At 41.5% G+C, this 25,163-nt stretch overlaps 1 protein-coding gene across 1 annotated transcript in view; it reads right to left on the bottom strand.

Moving 5' to 3' along the window:
• Nucleotides 1-25,163, bottom strand: part of RPS6KA6 (ribosomal protein S6 kinase A6) — a 626,385-nt gene that overhangs the window by 455,701 nt on the left and 145,521 nt on the right. Inside the window, exon 3 of the mRNA XM_085607823.1 lies at nucleotides 22,892-23,008. Within this exon, the coding sequence (XP_085463949.1) occupies nucleotides 22,892-23,008 (117 nt within the window). The remainder of the gene's footprint in view (nucleotides 1-22,891; nucleotides 23,009-25,163) is intronic.

Below are 25,163 nucleotides of genomic sequence, written 5' to 3'. Positions count from 1 at the left end.
GAGTTCCAACAGGGTTGTAAACCAAGGTTAACATGCCCATGTTGGAGCTACTAGTATTAGCGTGAGAGATGTTTGCAAACGACTGATTGAACGAGTGGGAGAGGCGGAAAAGCGTAAGCAAATTTCCCTGGCCAGTTCATCCAAAGAGCTTTGCCTTTGGACAAAGGGTGTGGATACCTGTAGGCGAAGCTTTAGCATTTTGCGTTTTCGGGTGTTGCGAACACGTCTATGTGAGGGACTCCCCAAGCTTGGAAGTATGGTTGGAGAACTTGAGGGTGAAGTTCCCACTCGTGTATTTGATGCCTCTATCTGCTGAGGAGGACCGCAATCGGATTGTTGACTCCTGGGAGGTGTTCCTTTAGGAGATAAATGTTGTGATAAATAGCCCACTTCCATATGTCCTGGGCTAAATGGGACAGTTGGAGAGAGTGCGTCGCCCCCCTGTTTTTGTATGTAATACATAGCTGTCATGTTGTCGGTTCGGACTAACACAGCTTTGCCAGACAGGTGATCTTCAAAGGCTTTGAGAGCTAGAAAGATTACCATGAGCTGCTGTAAGTGATTGATGTGGAGCATCTTTTGCTGGCGACTCCACAATCTTTGCACTGTGTGTTGTTGAAGATGAGCTCTCCAGCCAGTAAGGGATGTGTCCACTGGTAACACTGTCTGTGGAATCATGTCTATGAACGGCCCCCCTTTTGATGTGTTCCACCACTGCAGAGAGCGATGAGTTCGGCTGTTTACCAACACTAGATCAGTTAATAGACCTTGAGATTGGTTCCACTGACTGGCTAAACACTCTTGAAGTTGACGCATGTGTAGCCTGGCATGGGAAACGATCATGATGCAAGATGCCATCATTCCCAGCAGTTGCATAAACACTCAAGCTGGAAGTGACTGAGTGGGTTGAAATTTGAGAATGAGCACTTTAATAATTCAAATTCTGGTTGCATTGGGATACGCTAGAGCTTTCGGAGTATCTAGAGTAGCTCCTAGGTAATCTTGAACTTTGTTTGGTTGAAGATGTGATTTTAACACATTGACGGAGAACCCTAGCTGTTGAAGCAGCTGAATGGTTAGTGAAGTGTGCTTGCGACATTGCTGTTATGTGCTGGCTTTGATGAGCCAGTCGTTTAGATAGGGAAAGACATGTATGTTTTGTCTACTGAGATGCGCAGCTACTACCGCCAGACATTTTGTGAAGACTCTGGGGGCAGTGGTGACTCCGAATGGGCGCACTTTGAATTGGTAGTGTGTGATCTGGTGGAGGGCTGTGCGACCTTGGGGGAATGTTTGGAGGAGTGTTGATGAACCCCAGGCAGTAACCAGAACGGATAATTTGGAGAACCCATTTGTCTGTTGTAATTGACTGCCACTTTGGTAGAAATTGTGACAGTCTTCCCCCTTCAGGTGTTAAGTGATCGGGGGGAACTATGGGCAAGCCACTGTTTTGTGTTGGATGGCGAGGTACGTGTTTTGGAACCTCTACCTCTGCCTTTGCCGTTGTTTCCTCTGTAATTGCCTCGATAGAAACCCTTGGAACCTGAGGGCTGGTTATTGCCCTTATAGGTGGACACAGTGTCTGAGGAAATAGTTTTAGATCCTGCCCTATAAAAGGAGAGACAAAAGGAACCATGCCCTTGTGGACACTGAAGTGCTCCCATGGGTTTAGCCACTTCAGTATCTTTCTTCATTTTACCCAAAGAAGTGTCTACCACAGGTCCAAAAAGGCGTTCCTTGTCAAAGGGTGTGTTTAAAATGGAAGTTTGAACCTCTGGTTTAAATCCTGATATACGCAGCCAAGCATGTATTCTTAAAAGAAAACTAGTGTTTACAGCTCTGGCAGACGCATCAGCAGCATCTAGTGAGCACCTAATTTGCTTGTTAGAAATCAACGGCCACTCACGAACCAGGCCTTGCGCCTTTGATTTGTGTTCTTGAGGGAGAAACTGGATGAGTTGCTCCATTTCCTCCCAGTGTGCGCGGTGATATCGTGCTAATAATGCTTGTGTATTGGAAATTTGCCAGAAGTTAGCAGCCTGGGTAGCTATCCTTTTCCCTGAAGCATCAAGGAGTTTCGACTCTTTATCTGGTGGTGGTGCATCTCCAGTAGTCTGGGAGTTTGCCCTCTTCCGTGCATTAGAAACTACAAGTGAATCTAATGGTAGTTGACCTTTTATGTATGCTGGATCTGATGGGGCAGGCTTGTATTTTTTATCTACCCTCGGGGTAAGGATACGTGCTCTAACAAGATCCTTAAAAATGGCCTCTACATGACTGGTCGTGCCTTTCAACATGGGTAACGTGTGTAGATTTTTGTGTGTTTTGTAGAGTCTCAAAAAGGAAATCCCCCTCGAGGGATTCTTTGTGTAGTGGGACTCCATGGTAAGTAGCAGCCCTACTTGATAACTCTACCAACCCTACACTGTCATCTGGTGGGGAGGGTTTGGTAGGATATATGTCCGAGTCGCTATCAGTGGGAGAATCAGTATTATAGTCATCCCACACGTCCCTAGGCTGATCGTCATCATTGTTATCCACATCGCCATCACCCTGATTGTCAGGTGTGTGTGGTGGTGAGTGCTCAGGTGAAGTTGGCACAGGTATAGTCTGAGGTAGAGAAGGTGAAGGAAGAGGAAGATGAGGAGGAGAGGGATTTGTCCCAACTGTTCTCTTCTTCAAAGGTATGTGGTATTCTTCTTCTGTAGTAGCACCTTTTTAAAATCACTTTAGTGGTGATATGTCCAGTCTTTGGGTGTACAACCAGGATTTTTTGTTTCCGATCCGGCTTGTCAATTGGATCACCGAAAACATGTTTTTTTGATGACTTGGGCTTCTCCGTGTGTTTCAGCTCCGAATGCTTCGGCGCCGATGGTTTCTTAGCTGGGGTTTTCGGATCCGATACAAGTAAATTAAATGTGCCACTTAGGTGTAGGCCAATTTTACTGAGTTTGAAAAAGCGATAACATGCACTTTAGCACTGGTTAGCAGTGTTACAGTGCCCAGAGTCCTAATGGCAAAAAAAATAAATTCAGCAAAACAGGAGGGTTAAATGAAATACCATGCCAAGGTTGTCAGGTTTAACAGTCCTTCAGGATACTGAACTTCATTTGGAAAGAAATAAAGAAAGCCTCTTTGCACCTAATATAATCTGTATTCTGCCCCTTCACCCCCCATCATGGATCCCATAGGTTACCAGTGTAGAATCTTTGAAGAATATCCAGAATGTTTAATTCACATTCAGATTTATACAAGACTTTTTGCTGACTTAATTCAGTTTTTAAGATGAAAAGACTTGGAACAAAAAGATTCTTTACAGACGCATGGAGAGCACAAAACCAAGCACCAAGTCAAGCCTGAAAACCATTGAGGACAATTCAATTGGGCAAAGATAGGCATGTTTTAATTTAGTGAGTATATAACTTATATACTTACTAAATTAAAACATGTGAAGTAACACTTGTCCCTTCTTTCTGATGAAATGGGAATACAGGACTTTCTACTAGGAACTTGAAAACCACGTCAAATGCTCTTCTTGCATGCAATATACAACGGAAGTGAGGACGGTTTCCCAGCAGGAGGCTGCTGAAGACTGCACTAGATTGACAGAGCAAATTTAGAAAGGGCTCTTGCGAAAGCAGATAAGGGTATAACTAGTGAATACACTAGGATATAACATTGTGTCATCTGCGATAGACATCCAGAATGAAATGTCCTCTTTACAATATGGGCAGTGGCAGCTTAGATCAATTACTCTGCAGACACTTTGTTTGGGTTGCGTACCATGGCGACCCCTTAATGCCACAAGCTTTATTTTACCTTACAATCTCACAAAACAGCAGACAATCATGGCAAGGAAGGACGCAACATACACTATGTTACACATAGAGAAGCCAAAGAAACTACCATTTACAATTGCAGAAACGCCTTTAGTGGATTGGATAATCCACAGGTTTATTTCTCTGCCGGTATCAACATTCCACGTTCAATACTGTTTGCAATACCATCAGGAAGGCAGATATGAAGTGCTAGGAGAAAGATATGCGCACGAGCCATGGAATTTACTATTTAGATATTGTGTAAAAATGGTGAAACTGAGGTCTTTCTTAGCGGGTCAGATTGCGAGAATACTTTAGGACATTCCTTGGTGTGCAGAGAAGCTTTGCTTCATGGCGCAAGTAATGCGCCAATGGCAAATTTATCCTGCTATCTGAACGGCTCTCCAGCTCCTGTGATGTGCCAGCTTTCACATTGCTCTCAAATTGTAGTTATTTGATGTTGAATGATCAAGGCTGCTGCAGAATGAAACCAGGGAAAACCTATCTGGTGAAGGTTTCTGCAGTTATGACTTTTTGCACACAAGTATTGTTTCCACTTGCCCGCAGAGTTTGGGAGGCAACACTTTGGCCTTCGATAAAGCTTTCAAACTTGCACTTTAATGCTCTGAGCAGACTGAGAGCCTTAATGTTCCAGAAGGATGCGGCCTTAACATCTGCAAAGGAGACATTTGACCTTCAAGTTGCAAGGTCCTCCTCTGAGATATAGTGGCTACTTCACACTAATTCCCCATTACATTTTGGGGAGCTTGTGTATCACTTTTTTTAAATGTCTAGTACAACAGGAGTAGCGTACTGTTTACGAAAGTAGGCTCTGGCTTGGTTAGTACCTTCCAGACAGTCTTCAGAGTTATTCCATCATTTATACACTCCATGCTTAGAAGCATTTTCGGAGGTCTTCCGCTGGTCCTGTTCCTAATTGTCGGGACTTTGATTTTACTTTCTCAGCTCTGCAATGGATGTGCCATTAAGACGCCAAATGGAACGAGCACTTCCACAAATGCTACTTTGTCATGAATGCAAGACAGTGTTTTGACACACCCTTCCTAAACAAATATTGGTTCTTGTCCTTTCAACCTATGTGGCTACACTGTATGCATCCCGTATTGTCTTCTGTGCACTTTCGGATGTGCCCTGGATTTATGCCTAGTTATGCAACTGGTTCAGTCTTTGGACGTTGACCTACTGGTTAGCCGATTAATGGCCCAATTGAACTGTTGTGCCTTCCGCTTGCCATTGCTTTTAATCGCATTCTATGTGCCCTCCTGGATCTTGGCTCAGCTTCTGTAGATCTCACACTGGCTTTTCCTCCTTTGGCGGCTGCGGAAGTAGATGGATGGGAACATGTTTGCTCCATGGATCGGATTTGATGGGTGCCTCTGGGAACATCGTCTGCGGTGGGTGGGAACCTCTTGAAACACAAACCATCTGGCAGTTTCGAGTCATGGGACAATTTTTAATTCAGGTTTCAATTTTTATGCTAAATAGCTTTTTAAATTGTTTTACATCTGCTTTTATCATTTCAACGATTTTAATGGCTTTCAGTATACTCCATGTTGAAAGAAGCATGATACTTTTTTAGATTTTAGTAGGGTTCCTTTATATTGACTGACCCACATATTTTAGCATTTATCTAGGGATAGCTTTCTCAACTTCCGTCCAAGGAGTGGGTGTCACATGGTCAGGATAGGCCTAGGAGAAACACCGCCATTTACATGCTCATGTTTCTTAAGTTGTCTTCTCCTTTGCACACGGTGACTTTTGACATACATTCACACTCTATGACAATACCTTGAACATTTAGTACAAGGGATAAAGTTCAGTGTGCAAATGCTATTTATGTTATTGTGTGAAAGACGAAGACCCAATCCAACTAGAATAAACAATTACATCCTAAACAGGGGTTGCAACAGGGCCACTTTCTTATTCCTCAGCTGACAGTGCAGGGTTACCACATGTAGAAATTCAAGCTCAGCTGATGCCAGTGTACCAAGAGGAGGGATGTCCAGCTCTTCACCAAGACGGACAACCTGATGACACACACCCACAAGTAACGGGGAGTTAGTCCACCCGGCAGGAATTTCACAGATGACCCACCCTAGGCAAGACTAGGTTGGGGAACGCTTGTTAGGAGTACACGTATGCAAAGTACTTATATGCTTGCAAATATACACTGTTTTAGGACAATGGGGGAAATGTTCATTCTTTTCACTGTTCTTCTAACGCTAATTATGCTAATCTGTTTCATTCTACTCAATCACAGCACACATATTTTATGCAAGAATCACAACACTTCAATAAATATTGTAAAGACTCGCTGAGTATTTCTTGAGTACTTCATTGGGTATGCACGAGAATCCAACCAGAAAGGTTCTAGATCTTTTACCCCAATTTCTTTGGCGGATCATGATGGTCATGTTCTGAGGTTGCACACACATTTGTTGTCCTTCAAGGTTAGGGATTCGGATGGTGTACTGTGAGATAGCAGGACTATAGGGCAACATCTCTGGAGGGGTGTGGGGAATCAGACTCGCACCATTCCAACGTTTATGTTGTCCGACAGACACAGTTTTACCGCAATTTGGTACAAGCTGACAATGGAGCTACCAGCACTACAATGGGGAAGAACGATGTTGCCTGTTTTGCCCCAACCAGGGCTAATAAAACATTTTATACTGCCCCTGCATTTCATAACAATGCACTGTTGGAGATTTGTATTGGAATGTTCTTGTTGTCTAGTTCCCTGCGTGGAACATGGAAATGGAATGTACTGTTTCGTCAGTTGCTGCCTAGGAGCTGCCTTGACGGGACACATTGGAATGTTCTTGTTGTCTAGCCCCCTGCGTGGAACATGGAATGTACTGTTTCAGAAGTTGCTGCCTGGGAGCTGCCTTGACGGGGCACATTAAATGAAGTACTTACCAGAGTTTGCTTTATATTCTTTTCATGCAACCTATCCTGGGGGCAACCAGGCCAGACCTTAGGGGTGCCTTATATGTAATAAAAAGGTAGTTTTGGACTTTAGAAGTACTTTTAATTCGAAAGTCGAATTTAAACACAGTTTTATTTTAAAACCAGCCTGCAAGGCAGGCCTGGCTTTAAAACGAAACCAGACACCGCATCAGTGCACACTTAAGTGCATTAAATCCGCTGGGGTCTCTAAACCTACATGCCCTATCATATTCTTGGGACTTACAGGTAGGTTGTTGGCCAATTATAATTACACCATTTGTCATATACCTTTTAAGGACAGAGCACCCGCCAGGTTAGCAGAGCCCATGGTACTTTTATAGTCAATAACCACTAGTATTTGTCAATAAATGTGGGTGATCAGGGCAAAAAGGATGCCTTTCCTACAAGTACTTAATAGCTGGACATCCTGGAATGAGGAAATTGACCAAAATGTACAATCAATATCAGTATGTGCTCAAGCTAAGATACCTCAAAGCAAGTCTGTAGGGTTATTACAACTATTACCTATACCCCAACAGCCATGGTCACAAATATCCATGGACTTCATTACAGATATACCTCCATCTCAAGGAAAGTTAGTGGTAGACTATCTCACTTAGAGTTCACACTTTATTGCCATTACCACCAACAGCACCCATCTGAGAAGAAGCCTTTTGAAGGAAGTGACCAGGCTCCGTTGGTTACTACTGGTCATCTTAAAAGATGGGGGGAGTCAACGTTTATAGCCACGATTTAGAGGGCAAATCAGATACATCCCAGCTAGGAAAATCTGCTGCGCTGCACCAGCCTTACTAGAACTAGCCATAGTAAATAGCCCCTAAGGGTCAGTAGAGGCAGAGTTGATAAAGACCTGCCTAAACAAGCTATCAGTTCATTTCCCTTCTATAAATCAGGATGTGCTTTGTGTAATATGCGCTTCCTTTTTGATTGTCTAATTGCACTGTAATCATTGTTTGATGGTGCTTCACGTAATTGTGTTAGTAAAAGCAATAAAGAAGAGTAAAAAAAAAAAAGAATTCATGCAAACTGAACGGGAATTCCCCAAACTTATAGTGTGCGATTCGTTTTACTGTGTCCAGTCTTACTATGAATATGTTCACTTTTTGGTTCAGAATGGGTTTAAAGACTTCAAGGACAGAAGACAGGAATTAGCTAAGGACCTGTTTTCCTCCATCACTATAGCAGGAGGATCAACAACTAGTACTCCCAAAACAGAGGGCTTTGAGATTAAGTTTCAAATACTAGAGAAACTGAAAAAACAAGAAATGTCCAGGTGGTGGGACGGCACCACTCTGGAAAAATACATGGAGAATGAAAAAATCCCGAGAGGTCTTAGAATTTTTATCTTTTCCGCCTCTGAGGACCTCGATCAGGAGTCCCTCAAGGATTGGGAGGGAGATCTCTGTAATGCCTCATTTAATATGATGCGCATATTGATTAAGAATGCGGAGAAGAAAGGTCTCAAGTTACAACAAGAGTTAGAGCAACTAGAGAGAGAAATTGCAGGATCGGAACTAAAGGAGATAGTGAAAAAGAACTATGACATCCTGGATAAGATCTTAGAGGACTACCAAATATATTTAAGAGACAAAAAGGTTAATAAAATCAAACAAGATGACAAAGATTATAGAGATGGGAGAGTTTACAAGTTTCCTCACAAATACGATAATGTTAAAGTCGCTGGAGAAGGTAAAAGACAGCGGGAAGATACGCTAGAACTTACATCTGCTAGCAGCATAACCTCCTTATCCTCTGTGGCGAGCTCGGTTCCTATAGAAGACGCTGCAAGCATGGCAGAAAACTGGTTGACTTTTATTGGAAATGGAGAGGCTCAGACTGGGGGAAAAACTAACAACAAAAGACCAAAAACAAGAAGGGGGGCGAGGAGATGGCAGGAATATAGGCAAAAACAAAAAAGTAAGAAAAAAGACCTTTGCCAGGACCACCAGATCCAAAAAGATGGAAGGGATGAAGGAATAGAAAGGGATGTGGGCAATGTTGTACAAGAACTGATGAGTGTTAACTTTTCTAAAAAAAGCCGGTCAGAAATTGATTTGTCTGTTCTAAGTAAAGGCTTGGGCTTTTGCCCAACTCAATCAGGAAATGATGTTGACATTTTTGTGGATCTGTTTAAATTCGTAAGACTATTAAAACGTAAAGACCATTTCTTGAGTAATCCATCTGTATGTACCAAAAACATAGAAGAATATATATCACCAATGCAGACTGTATCGGATCTGAATGTTTTACAACTGATGATGTCTTTGCAATATGAAACACCGGTTGATGTAAATATGATCAGGGCTGAGGTTGACATTACTGAAGACATTGAGATAGATAGTGGTCTGAAACTACGATCGAAGTACATCCCGGTAGGGACACACCCAAACATTGATCACTTCAAGGAGAAGGTCAAACAGGGCTTTTACAAGCTTTTGAAACATCCTACCCCCGACATAAAATCACCCACAACCTCACTGTGGCACAAAACAAGGCCTTGAAGGATTTGAAATCTGACCCCTCTATTGTTATCCGTGACGCGGATAAGGGGGGGAATGTGCTGGTCATGGATAGGGTAAGCTATATGCAAGAAATTGATCGCCAATTGGCAGATACAGCCTGTTATACCAAACTTTCAGGAAATCCAACTAAGGCACTCAGTATAAATATCTATATGAGACTGGTGGAGTGGTGGGAAAGTGGACTAATAAGTGAGAAGGAATGCAGTTACTTGACAGTCAGGGAACCCACTTTCCCTTGTATATACGTGGTACTCAAAATACATAAGGGGGGACGTACCCACCTGGACGACCCATTATTTCGGGGGTGAATTCCCCGCCAGAAAAACTTCCCGAATACGTGGGCCAATATTTACAGCCTCTGGTCCAGAATTTGTCTGCCTATATCAAGGACAGCGAGGACATCCTTGTCAAATTCGAGGGGTTATCTTGGTCTGAGAGAATCCTTTTTGTCACTATGGACGTGGCTAGCTTGTACATCAGTATTAAAAAAAGAATTTGGTGTGAAAGCATTGGAATTCTTTTTGGGTCAGAGAACTGCAGATCACTATATGCACAACAAAGTACTCATGGAAATGACTAATATCATCCTGTCAAAAAAAAATTGCCTGCATGACTCACAATGGTACCATCAAATACAGGGCACAGCGATGGGTTCTAGGTTTGCTCCGGCTTATGCCAGGCTCTTCATGGGCTGCTGCCAGTTGGATGGAATACATCATTTTCTGGGGCAGGTACATCAATGATGTAATCATGCTTTGGGATGGACCTGCCCCAGATCTCCTGGAATACCATGCATACCTGAATGAGAATCCTTAGAACATAAAATTTACCATCAACTTCAGTAGGGAACAGATGGATTTCTTGGACATTAATTTCTTTGTTGAGAACAACTGCATACAGAGCTCAACGCATCGTTAGAGCACTGCCTGTAACAGCACTCTACATTTCCAAAGTGCTCATCCCCACCATGTTATCAACAACATTCCTTATGGCGAGATGGTTCGCATAAGGAGGAATTGCAGCACAGATGAGGCTTTTGCTAAAAATTTTAGTGAGGCCAAACAGCGCATTCTCGCAGGGGGATACCCCTCAGATAATATGGAGAAAGCTCACAAGAGAATTACCAACACGTTCAGGGAAACTACCTTCAAGTCTAACCCTGCAAAAAAGACCAGAAGGGCCCCAGTCTCCTTAAACACACAATACAATGACTGTAGTAGCAGAGTATACTATGTCCTGAGAACACACTGGCATCTCTTGATGGACATACAGAGTCTGAAAGGGGATGTGGCACCTAGACCAAGAGTAACATATAGAAGGGGACAGAATGTGAGGAACATCTTATGTCCCAGCTATGTAGCCACACCTAAGCCAGTCACTTGGTTGCCCCATACGACCACAGATTTTTATACATGCGGGACTGTAATGTCTGCAGACTGGGGAGAAATAAGACCAAGATATTCAGTTTCAATACAAGTCGCGAATACAATATTAACTACATGATCAATTGTAAAACCAACTATGTTACATATGTTTTGAGCTGCCCATGTAATAAGATCTACGTGGGCAGCACCAAAAGACCACTTAAAACCAGAATCCAGGAACACCTACGGGCTATACGTAATGGTGACCTAAAATACCTGCTTACCTATCACATGCAGGAAAACCATATTAGCAATGAAGAATTTTGGTTTATGGTGATTAATCATATCCCAGCCCACCCAACAGGGAGCTGTCCCTGAGAAAGAACGAAGCGGGTTGGATCTGCAAACTTCGGTGTGTGGAACTGGGCCATAACAGTGACGGGGAAATGCACCATTTCCTGTAAACACTATATACTGTTATGTTGTTTCTGACACACATCAATGGCCATTCTGGGTACCCACTGAGATGACATATATTATACCACAGATTTGAATGCAATGCCTTGCTGGGACAGTCCTGATAGATACACACTGACAGGCTGGCTAACTCTGTGTCTACATATACGGTGAAATGTTGAAATTACTGAACTGAGGAATGTACATCTGCTGTTGAAATCCTCTGCATCAGATGTCTTTGTGCCTTTCCCTTATCATCACTTGCCTTTTTACTCTTCATACTTTTCTGTCAAAATTACTCTTGTTATGTCTGTCATTTACTCTAAGGATTGGAGAAATATGGAATCATATTGAATTTCTATACATATTATATGTCTGTATGTGTTATTGAGCTAGGGTTTGGGTATAACCATCACATGTACATGTTCTTTTTAAAGGATTTTCTTAGTTATTTTAAGGGCACTAGAGACCAGATTTTTGGATGGTCAATAAGAGACCCCCGGTTTGGCATAGTGGAAGTTTAACACTAGTCGGCATGAACTAGCAGGTATATGTGCTTACTACGCATCTCCTCCAGGCAAGTGAAATTAACCTTTTCATAATGCTACATGCAGTGGAAGCAAAAGATAGTTTAGTTTTCTGCTGCGCAGCCTATCCTAATTGATCCATAATCTATGTAAATCTAACCTGGAGATTCAAATTCATTATGTTTTAGTATAAAAACACCACCTTAAGATGGCGGCCGCACTGGCTCAGACTTCGTGAGTAGCCAGACCTCCCTTTTTCTTTTTTCTTTTTCCTGAAAAATAGTTTTGATAAGTGGTCACTATGAAACCATGAACGTTTTCCCAAATTATTGTACAAATTATCTCTCGCTTGCTTGTTATCGTTTGTTCGTTTGAATTATACCAGGTAAGAATGATGGCCGTTACGTTTTCCCCGTGGGTAAGCTGATCTACGTCATAATTTTCGTAAAGTAGACTACAACATATTGACGGCTACAGAGGCTTGTTTAACATCCAGGTCTTGAGAGTGACTCTCTCTCTTTTCAACCCGATTCCGCTATTACACCACTGAAAGATGGCACCCCTAGACGCAAGATTTACTGTGAGATCGGGAAGGCGGTACTCGTCACCTCTCACAGCTGTCTCAACTTACCTGGATTGAACGCGGGTATTTAAAACCAGAATTCTGGGACTTTATCACTGCGTCCTGATATCTCGGACGAGCGACTGGTCCGGGTAAGATACTCAACCTGGTCAGGTCCTTCATAGTTTCACTTAGGATATGGCATTTATACTTTCTTAGTGTGTTTTGACATAGGCTCTTCATAGTTTTATTTAGGATAATGATTATTATACTTTTAAGTACGTTTTGACATAGTGTAAATCGACATGGTTAACAACTTGTGCTCCTTGGCTTACACTTAGTCTTTTTACAAGTCCAGTTAAATATCCTGGCCCCAAATCTAATAAGTAAATTTGCTCACAGCGATAGTTACTATCTTACTTACCCGGGCTCTACATTTTAATTGTAGCTGGGTCTTAGATGTATATCCTTCCCCTCTTTTTACCGTGATTGTTTCTACAGCGTATTAACTAACAAGCAATGAAAGAGAGGTGACGACAATCAGTTTTTTGATCTTGCGTGCTTTATTCATTTTTTCCTTAACATACTCCCCTGAACCCTGATTATGTGTCGTATTTTCTCTAATTCAAGCCGGTTATGGTTTTGCTTGCCAACCATATTGGTTCCTCCTAAATTCGCCTAGGACCATGGATTATTTTATCCTGGAGTGACTATGTAAACATTTACCTCATTTGATAGTCAAGACGCTGATTATACGCAATATAAAGAGAGTATTAAGACCATAACCCATGCCCTTTTGCCCACCCCTCTGACCAATACTCTACATTGTACAAACATAAGTGGCCATTTATCTTTACTTCGTTTTTCATTTTTAGACCAAATTGCAGCGCTCTAGCGATCTGGTAATCTGGCACCAATTTATTCGACTGGTTGGACCATTTTTTCCTCACTCAACAAATATTAGGAGCTCTCTGTCTGCTATATAAAGTGAGTACAGAGGCAATATTTCTTCTTGGACTGTGGTTCGTATACCTCGACCTCAATCTAACTGAGGAAACAATGTATTTTCACTTTCCCCTTATTTCAGACAGACAAGCTGACGGAAGTATACCGTATCCCTGGTCACTCCCTTACTTTGGACCAAACTTACAGACTTATTGTGGTGGGTACATCCTATAGCAATAAGCATACTTTATTCTTTTCCTGGTAGGCCTATAATAGACAAGACTTTGCCTGCATTATGTAAATACTAGATTATGAGTGTTTGTATTCATAACCTCTCTACCATTTTTGTTATTCTATTATGTAAATTGATCTCCTCTGGTACAATGACAGTACGAAAATAGTATATGACATCAGTGTCTTATTTCAGGGTAGAACATGATTTGTATGAGGACATAATAGCAATGTGCAAATGAACTTGCGCTTTAAATTTCTTTTTATATGTTGTGCTTCTGTCGATGTCCTTTGTTATATATATTTATAATTTGTGTATATATTTGTTTAACAGCCCTGAAGAAGTCCTTTTGTAGGGACGAAATGCGTCGGCTGTTTGATCGTCCTGTTTGTGTTTTAATCCTGTATGAAAATAAAACAAGATTTATAAAGAATATACTCGTGGACACGGATTTAAAAATTCCTTGTCTGGGTCTTTGGTGGTGCACCTTTGCTTTTGTTTAAACTGGGTTTGAAGACTCAAAAGGTTGCATAATAAAGCACAGAATTCTTTGGGAACAAGTGGCTGAGTTGAAAAAGGACTTGCTGAGAGCTCACGTGATACACACGCTTAGTCATCAACGTGATGGCGTTCAGGTTGAGGGGAATTCATTGGCTGATGAAGCCGCAAAAGGGGGGGGGGGCATGAGTACGAACTGCTGCCGTAGCTGCAATCCCTCATTCTAGCACGAGAATAGACAGACAGCTAATGGTAGCTGTCATTGCTTCATGCAAACATAGCATAGCCTTGCCGAAAGGTTTTCCACTCAAGCACTCCTACAAGATAGATGCAAAAAATATTCTGTATGCTCAAATTCCATCAGTCGGGGATAGAGTAATACCAAACATGGATCGCAGGTTAGGTTTAATTCTAGCTGCACATGAGGGTCTGGGCTCTGCACACGCAGGGGTTACTGTGTTTCATTGCTGAAACCACGCTATTGGTGGCGAGGTCTAACTAAACAGACAAAAGTATTTGTAGGTAAGTGCGACATCTGTCAGCAAATGAAGAGTTCTACAGTAGCACGCCCACCACAAACACCATTACTGATGTCAGACAGACCTCTCGCTTGTGTCTATTTGGACCACTGCGGCCCCTTACAATCTGACTGGGCTTACAAGTACATCTTGTTGGCAGTGGATTCATGCTCTAGATTCCTGTCGGTTTGGCCTCAGGGCTCGGCTGACACTCGAACTGTTATAAAAGATTTGAGAGTCTTCATAGGGACATACACAATTGTCACATTACATTCGGACTGTGGCCCAGCATTTAGCTCTAGGGTTGGCAAGGAAGCCATGAGAATTTGGGGTTTTCACTGTGGTACTCCTCTTAGTACCATCCTGAGTGAAATTAGGTAGTGGAGAGGAAAAACCGGGACTTAAAGCAATCTTTAACAGCAAGAGTATTAGGTTCGGGTTGTAGTTGGGTCAATCACCTATATGGGGTCTAGAGGGCACTAAATAATATGCCAAGAAGTTCCCTAGGAGGTGTCACCCCTTACGAGGTCCTATTTGGGACGAGAATGTGGGTACCTGATCTCGATTAGGAAAGCACAGTGGTGGATGAAAAACATTTTGAAATCGATAAACGTTTGGCTGTTTTACAGGATCTTAATGAATACCGGGCACTACAAAGCAACGTGCAAGTAAAACGCACTGCCACTGGGGAAGTGAAATCAGTAACGGCAAGACCTGCCTGAATCCCAAAAGTCGGGTACCTGGTCAGAGAAAAAAATTGTGGATAGAGGAGTTGGCCTAACGGCTAGGGCGCTCGACCTCGGGCCTGGGGAACTGGGTTTGAGTCTCGGTAATGACGCTAAACATGCTGTGATTCTGGGCAAATCACTTAATCTCCCTGTGCCTAACAAAAAATGAATGTGCGTCTTCATGTAACGTAACTGGTGCTATGTAAAGCGCTCTGATACCTGATTGGATTCGGGTCAAGTACGCGCTATATAAAACTCAGGTAAAAAAAAAAAAGAAAAGAATTTGGGCCATTATAGAGAAAGCCTGTACCTGTCCTGGCTGTAGAAGAAACAAGAACAGTCCTTCCGCCTCTTTCTAGCAAAAAAGAGAAGAGATTAGTCTCAATTGATCTGATCAAACCGCACTAGCAGGCCACGTGAGCTCCTGGCAGACGCCGCTCTCACCTCCCTACCATACAGGTAGTTCAGACAGAAAGCCTGAAAACATTATAAAATCTTCAATTCGAAGCAATGGAGTTTCCAACAACGAAATGGAACTCGTTCCGATTGACATTGAACAACAAAACACAAATGAAACACAGATCTCAATTCAGCCTAACATCGACATCTACATCAAAATGCCTCTACAGGAGACATGCCAGTTAAACAAAACCTGTTAAGTTACTAAAGATAGATCGAACTGCATCTGGCTACTTCATTGATTTCGCCACTTTTTCTCTGGATCCAAGTGAACTTGAGTCACTGCCAGCTTGCCGCAAAAAACAACTTTATGATTTTTACATTTTTCTGAAGAAGACATACCTAGTTTCACCATGGCTACAGCTCTGGATAACAACAGGAATACTGTTCATAGTATTTTGGATAGGTTTAGTGACTGTCTTTTCCTTGATCGTGAATGGACACTATCTCCCAGGACGCTCTGCAGTATCAAATGTGAACTTGGTGCTGAAACCTCATACGTCATCTCATCGTGAACAAAGAGACCTGTCCTATGTGAACATTACAACAGTTCCAGTTCCTGCCGGAAGAGTTTGGGATACAGTTTCATATGATGTATTTGGTCCTACAGAACTTTTAAAAATACCATATGCATTTAAAATTTCCTAAATTATATCATTACCTCCAGTACATACTCGATTGGCAATTTGAAACTGTTAATATGTAGTCTGATTTAGAACTGTTTGCAGCATTTTCAAATAACAAATAAAATGTTTGATGACTCATCTGATTTCAACAAAATGTACGGTTAACACTATGGTCATAATTTTTTGCTTAAAACGAGTGTACACAATGTTTTCGCATATCACCAATGGGAACATTGCCCAACACCACCAAAAGGTAGTTCACAAACGTTTGCACAAAAGTTTACTTATTTTTCTGGATTCCATACATCTGATCCACGCCCATATTGCTATATGTTTGCACCTTTATCTGCAAAGAAAAGTATGCTCACTAAAACAAAATAGATATATTCTGCATCCTTTATTGCCCAAATGTCTGAACAGGGTTTCGGCTTATGGAAAGACACTACAGACATTAAATCCGTCTGGGGGACTAAGGAATGGCAGGTTCAGGGAACCGAGGCACTATTTAGAGCATGCCTCATACCACAACAGATGATGATTTTCCTGAACGACACTGTGCAACAGACTTCCTGTCATGGGTTAGCCAAGATTAAGGACTTGAACACATCTCACATTCATACTTCGAGGATTGGCAAAATTACAGAGAAAATGGTGGAGGTACACTAGATGACCTCACACAGGGCATTCCATACAATTCAACAGACAATTGGAAGGGATAGTTAGTTTGGCCTACCGACACACATAGGTGTCAGTCAAGATTCAGGGGTTCTATCGAAGGGTTTAGTATCCATAGGCCTGACTTACGATATGTACAACAAGAACATCCAGGTGTGGTGACATCATACAGTGTTGGGAATTTATGCCTAGATTGGGTAAGAACCTTGACACTGTCTCAGGTGAAACAATACTTGTCACTACTGTCAGATGGCATGGATCTCAGGGATTACCAGGTCCCCGAAAGCCACATCAGAAACGGTTCTTATACACGGTTTATAATTAAATTTGGATACTCTCCCAACAGGAAGCTCCCGAGAGATTGTGTGAGATTGACAGAATTAACTTGGAAAAGGCTTTTGCTGTGGTTGATAATGATATGACCACAATAACATCCAGGATGTATTCACTGGGCAACATTGTATCTTCTGCTATGGATATAATGGAACAGGATCTGTCCATCTTATAACAAGGACAATCACAATTACGTTATATTATGCTATTAAGCTGGACGCTACAGTCACTGCGCTCTGGTTATGTGCCCTGGATATATTTCAACAGTACATCTCTGCATATAATTTGAGTAAAAAGCAGACAACAATGGCACAAAGAGATGCAAAATATACAATGCTGGTCATTGAAAAATTATACCAATTACCAATCACCTTGGCAGAGTCACCGTCCACAGAATGGTTACTTCATGGCCATATCACATACCAGTAACAACTTTCCAGTTTCAATATTGCCTAGAACACCACCAGGTAGACAGGTATGAAGCAATGGGTAGGGAATTCTTCCAGAATCTTGGGAATTAGCATATAGATTTCAATGCAGGAACGGGGACAATGAAGTGTTTCTCAGTGGGACAGACTGCGAGAATTCTTTGAGTGGATCGCTCATTTGCCAGGATATTATGCTTCACGGGGCCTGTAACGTGTCAGTAGCTAACTTATTGCGTCATTTGAAAGGTTCCCCAGCTGCCATGATTAATCTAGTGTTCAGGTTGCTCTCGAATGGGAGTTATTTAAAGCTGAATGATCATGGTTGATGCGGGATGCTTCCAGGTATTGCGTATCTTGTCACTGTAGGTTACAAGGTTACTTTTTTTATGCAAGTATTGTTTCCACCGGCCCACGCAGTCAGGGTGGCGCCGTTATGGCCTTCGTTGAATGTTTCCTTTATACAGTTTGATACTCTGAGCCGAATGAAAGCCTTGCTTTTACAGAAAGGTGAGCCCTTAACCTCAGCCCAAGAGACTTTTGATCTCCAGGTTGCAAGGTCTTCAGCTGAGATACAGACACGAACAAACTAACTGCCCTTTCCATTTCGGAGAAATGGTACAGCGTATCTTTAACATGTCTGATACGAAGGGTATAGTACACCTATTTAAGACCATAGGTTCTGGACGGTTAAGCACCTTTCAGACAATCTTCAGAGTGATTCCAGCCTTCATATACTCCCTATTCGGAAGCATTTTTGGACGGCTTCCGCTTATTCTGCTACTGGTAGTGGGAATACTGATTTTAATTTTTCTACTACACAATGGACATCCCAGTCACCAAGGAAATAGAAAAAACGCTCTTGGAGCAACGTTACAGTGATCGCCTGGTACTCTATCTTGGCACACCTCGACTTCGGGAGCTAAGCGAGTCTTGGTTCCTATTGTTTCAGCCAGTCTGGATTGACGGTGATCTGCCTGTCCTGTGCTGCTTGTTCTGCAGCTATGAATGCGTGTTGGACCTGGATGCATTGCTGGACCCGTTAACGGCCCACGTACAGCAGTGTCCCCATCATATTCCATTGTTGATGTCAGCATTCTGAAAGCCACCACGGGACGCTTCAGCTCCTGTTGGACTGGATACTGGGTCTACTACAAGCACACAGGCTTTGGATATTACAAAAACTTACACAGCATCGGCTGTGGGAACTGAGGAAGATCTTCTTTGCTCACTTGACCTGATCTGTGAGGTGTTACAGGGACAGTCATCTGCGAAGGCAAGCAGCAGTGATGTTGTTTCTCCCACACAGGACACATAACAATTTGGCTCTCCATGTTCTGCTAAGAATTCGCCCTTTTTCAAAATAACTACATTTGGAATTTTAAACAAACATTTTCTTTTCTATTTTATAACTGAGCTCCATGGCTTTTAGACGTACTCAGTGGCTCAGACTATATATATGAACATATTTTAAAAGACTTTTAGAGTTTATTTTGTAAAGCTTTAGAAGCTTTTTAAAACATTTTTTTAACAATATTCTATGTTTGATTAGAAGGGCATTCCGATTTTAGTATGTCGTCCGGTCGGATGAGGAATGGATTTTATGTTTCATAGGGTACCCCAATATAGGCCTGAGTAGTCTCTTGACCCTTCACCTACATTTACCTTACCATTACACTACATAACGGGTTTTGGTATTGACCTTTTACCTAGTTAAGCACTGCAAAAACTATCCTCATTAATTATGCATGATGATTCTCAGAATCACAACAGGATTACCATCTTCAGCATAACTATATACAAGGGTCATCCCTTCCTCCATCCTTGGCCAACACGACACAGCAAGGTAGAATCCCCTGAGGGTACCTTTTGGGTATATATACACCACATCTTTGCTAAGGCAGGCAGAGGAGAAAGACTTCCATGCTGACACAAGATGCTGAGGTTCCTGCATGCAGACACTCCCGCTCGCAGTGGACTGACATCCCTTGTGGGGTGTCCAGCTAGAGACCAAGACAGGGTCCCACAGTCTCTCACTTCAGGTAATGGGATTGGCTTCAGCTAAGGGGGATTCTTGGCCCTACACCTACATTCATGCTAGGTACACAGAGATGCATCTAGTTAGGGTTGCATCGTAGGAGTATGCATTATTATTGTCATGAATTTATATGCTCGCATATATCAATTGTTTAGCACTATGGTAGAAATCTATCATCCATTTACTCTGTTGGTGCTCATGATCATTTATTTCTGTTTCTGTCTTATGGTTGTTTCAGCACACCTATCTTACACTAGAATGACGTTCATTCAATAAATGCTTATTGAAAACGACCCCACCGTTTATTCTGTGCATCTCTCTGAGACGAAGTGAGCACGAGCGACTGAGCGAAAAGTACTGTACTGTTTCCATGATCCCTGATGGGACAGAGTTGTCAAGTTCGATAGTTGCCAGCAACTATTCTCTCCTTGGTAAGAGGAGTTTACAGTGGCACTGTGAGCTAGCTAGGTATACAGGAAAACGTACCCGGTGGGGGTGTCTGGCGTCAGTCTGGACACCAATCCCACAGTCTATGTTGTCTAAACGTGCAGATCCTATATAGGTTTATATGAACTACACGACAATACATATAGTACACAGTCTTACCAACCCACATTGAAGGAAAGATCAAAACAAGACTGAGGGTATCTGACAACAAGGACTGCGTTGCCATTAAAGGAAGAAAAATCTGAAATGAATATGGTAATGTTCCTACATCAATGAAGATAAGGTGTGATGCATGGATTAGGTTACAAAAAAGGTATAAGAGAAACAAATACTATGTTAAACACATCAAAAAAGCAACCAAGAGATGAAATGGACATCTTCATGAGCTAAACACTCAGTATCTACAAAACACAACTGATGTGAAACCCACAACATAGTGAAAATCTTTTACACATTTTTTTAAATCTAACGTAATAAAAAATTTAGGTGAGTATTGAAAAGAACTCAACAGAATCCTCTGTACCTCGCATCTCTGAAAAAGGATGCTTCCTCTAACAACTTCAAACCTTTCTAATGAGAAGTTAGGAAGCGGGCACAGAAAAAATCTAAAACTTATCCGCAGTCTGCGATGGATCTTTATTCCTCAATGCATTTTCCCAGTTCTTGCCACTTATATCAAGAGGCTTATCAATGAGTCCCTATTTAAAGGGGTAAAGATTGAACACTTAAAGCATGTTGTAATCACTCCTCTCCTGAAGTAACTTAGCATTGCAGTGTTAAATACAGTGAGGGGCATTTCAAACCTATCAATCTCCCATGCTCGAATGACTCCTCTCCTGAAGTAACTAAACACTACAGTGCTCCATACAAACAGGGGCATTTCAAACGCATCCAACTTCAGTAAAATACTACTAAATAAAGTGGCAAGAAAAATGCAAGAACATGAGTAACAAAATACACTTCACATTAGCCTCAATAGACTCCGACCTAGTAGAGGTACAGAAACCATGTTAACCAACACCAAAAAAAGACCTCAGACAACTGGAGGTGAAGAGCAGTGGTCAACATCAATTCATCCTACCAAAAACACTACGCAAGAGACAAAAATCTGGACTGGAATTACATAAAAGGTTTGGTCTGAACACATTTGTTCTTCTGCACTCATAGTCAACTAATTAGAATTGATTTTCTATATGTTAGGGCTTTATCTTGATCGCTTATACTTTTCAACACATACCAGGACCAATACCCGATACAAGCCAATGAAAAAGATCTAACTGTGCTTGAAACACAAAGCATAATAAGAGGGCCATGCTTCATTGTCTGAGGCTGATGCAAACTGCTTACACCTACATCGACACTCTTGAATGCTCTTTCAGCTCATCTCAGAAATTATTTCTCTATCTTTGTCTATCTCAAGGGCATTATTTCCTCCTTTAGCGAACCTTAAGCGGCAGGGCTACTGACTAACACCAGTTCATCCTGCCATTCATAAGCTCAGCCAGTCTCCTGCGATCCAACAGCTGATGATTCCTATTGTGATTCCATCTGCCAATGCTTTACTAAATAGCATTGCAAGAGCTGCTGCTAACAAAGCCTCATATTAAGCCAGTTAACAATGCTATCCTTGGCATTTCCATAACCCCTTTGTGAGACCTCAGACTCACCTAAGTTCTGAGGAGGCTACAAATGACATGCAGGCATTACTCGAACTAATAGCCTTCAATCCGGAACACCAGTCCAATCGCATTGAAGCTTGAAGCAAATGGCAGCACATATCTTGAAAATATCAACCTCCACACACAGCTTAAAGCTACCCAACTATATCCACCACTAAATTCAAATGTGTTGCATATTAAGATTTGGAAATATTACATGTGGACATGAAAGAAAATACTTCAATAAATAGGTCAGAATTGCCATAGAAATACAATATCTCTCATTTTACACTTTCTTCTGAATAGGTTTATTTGGTTGTTATAGTGCATTCAATAAACCCTGTTTTTAGCCTACAGCCTTGTGTATGAATTGCAATTAAAACTTGGTTTACATTCAATTTCTACTGTGTGGAGGTTACTTAATAACTGAATATTACACTATTTGAAATACAGTAGTTGTACACTACGTACATGACTAGGGGTATTACCAACTAGCATTTTATGTAACTTATTTTAAGAATAGGAGGTCACCTTATCGAATGGATCCCATTTGTGGCAAATCTGAATAACCTTTAGTTATTTTTAAACCTCCAAACTGATCTCTTCACATCCAAAGAGTACACATATTCTACTTTCTTTAGTTACCCAAGTCCATGCCCATTAACTAAAAATACATATTTTCCACTCCCCACCAGACTAATGCATATTTGGCAAAGTATTGATAATATTTTATAATGCCAAGAATAATGTATACGTTAAAAAGAACAAATGATACTTTTTTGTAGGCACAGTCCATTATTAGATTATGACTGCATCCTACAGCATGAGTCTCCCAATGCATAAATGATAATCGTATTCAAGATAATACATTCATATTCCTTCAGCAATCCTCTAACAACTGTATATAATTATTTAAAAATTCCTCTGACTGGAAGCTCAACAACACATAAAACCAAAACAAAGTGGGATCACAAAGTTCACCATAACTACTTTCTCTGCTACAAAATTAACAAACCACATATGATTGCAGGTATTAAAGACTGGAGTAATGCATTGCACCCATTTTTACCTTTCCAAACGATCCTTGACCAAGAACCTTGAGTAGCTCGAACTGTGCTGGGTCTGCCTTTTCACATCCTTCTTTCACAAGGTGAGTAATAGGAATCTCTTCAATATTTCCTTCATCCTGAAAAGAGAACCCCAGTTACAATACAGGGTCTACAATTCCTATTTTGGACCTTTAGCTAAAGTGTCTAAAAATAAAAACTAAGCAGAACTACAAGCCCATATTTTCAATGTAGCAAACCAATGATTCAAATGTGGTACTGTAGAACTGAATTTGCATGTCAGAGAAATATTCATTATTGAAATTGTGTTAAGGATGTTAGAATTAAATGACAGTGCAGATTTCTTTTGCATCCGGAACCACTGGTATTTGGAGGGAATTTAGGACTTTAGTCCCCAAGAATAAAGTATACCTATAATACAGTCTCTACACTTTCAAGCTTAATAGCTTCAAGCCACAAATTTCTGCTGCTTTTCAAAGAAGTTGTGTACTTCAATGCTTCACACTTAAACCCCTTACTAATCCAAGACCAAGGATGCCAAGATAATGTTCTTCTTTACAAGCACCACAGACCGCCAGTAAGCACTATAGACCTACAGTAGGAATGTCAGTATCAATACCTGAAGAGCCCCTTCTGCTACATGCTACTTATGCGCAAATACCAGGCTGTGCAAGATGGTATTGTCACACACACAGCCCGCACATGTGCACACATGCTTCTGCACAGGTGTTCATGTGCAAGCAGCAGAGCCCACACAGCTGCACAGCACAGCCTTTAAAGGCAGACACCGACAGTTATCGCTCTCAATCCAATTACCATGAGTGAGTCTCAAGCAGTGAGAATCGCCCACATTAAAACTAATGAAACTGGGTAGTCAATTGCAAAACAAATTCCTGGGGACTAAATATGAGGAACCTATTTGCTACATATATTGTGAAACAGTTGCTACAGCCCTCGTCCCATGATGCCGGACTGACATACTATCAGAAACTAAGAAATAATATTGCACACCACTTTCAAAACAAAATTAATAACATAAGGAGTGGTGCATAAAGGTCAATTGCTTTATAGTTAGACATCTGCTCTCCAAATACCTATAAAAAGCACATACAGGATTTTGCTTATCTCGGTGCATCCAGAAATAAAAGTTTATAGGACTGCCCAATATTAATTAACCCCTGTCACAGAGATCATCAAACCCCCCTAAAGTAAATGTTACCACCTATACTCCATAGAGCTATGCCCCTGCATGGCTATTAGAAGGGGATTTTCATATGCAACCAAAAAAAAAAGAATTTGACCTTTCTCAAATTGTAACTTGAATCATGTGGACCCTAATAAATACTGTCCCACTGCAGGACTTCATGCAATTAGCCAGGAACTGTGCATTTGTGTGATATCTCTCCTGTGTATCTGTGTATGTATGGGTTAAGTGGGCATTGGGTAGAATGTTATGCGTGGATGCTGTGAGAATGAGATAATGGATGGAATGTTGGGGTCTGTATGCTGGCTGAAGGCAAGTAGTTGGTTACTGTTCTAGGAAGAATGGATTCCTAAAAGGACCTACCTCCTAAGACTGTAACCTGAGGGCCTAACATGGAATAAAGAACTCCTACCTTACCTGAAGAACTTGTCTTCCAATTACAACACCAACCTCATATTAGAGATGCAGTCCTGGAGGAACAACTCTGTTTAGTTTAAAAGGAACAGGAGAGAGATATGCTGGTGGGGACTAGACAGAGTTTAAAGGCCTTTTACTGACATTTGCACAATCTGTTGGACAAAACATTAAACCCAAATTATAAGGCAAAAATGTAGGGTAGCTTTCAATGTAGGATCAAGTGCAGTAAGTGGCACAGGCCATTATTTTTCTTAGCTTGTTGAAAACAAATTATACATTGCACTCCTGCACAAACTTTTGGAATTAGAATAGAAGCAGGGTGTGAGAACGCAATTACATCTCAAGGGACAGAGAAGCTCTCCATTAGTTTCTGGTAGAGGCAAGAGTTAATGCTAAATGCCACCGTACACATTTTGTACAGGCCTTGCATCTAAACATCAGATGGGAAAAATAACCAGATGTCCCCACCTGGACTCTACATTTGGAAGGTAAAAATCATATATCTCGCTCATGTATCAGAAATCGTGCTCAGTGAGCATAAGCATGATGCAACCGCTAGGACTAGAAAGAAAACTACAGGCAAAACTGCAAAGAAGGCTACTTAAAAACAATGTAGTTGTACACTCCGCTATTGCTGTACAATGCCAGCAGTA

The sequence above is a fragment of the Triturus cristatus genome, chromosome 5_2, assembly GCF_964204655.1.
Source record: "Triturus cristatus chromosome 5_2, aTriCri1.1, whole genome shotgun sequence".
In the NCBI taxonomy this organism is placed as follows: Eukaryota; Metazoa; Chordata; class Amphibia; order Caudata; family Salamandridae; genus Triturus; species Triturus cristatus.
The sequence above is the reverse complement of the archived record's forward strand: the minus strand, read 5'-3'. Positions and strand labels throughout refer to the sequence as shown.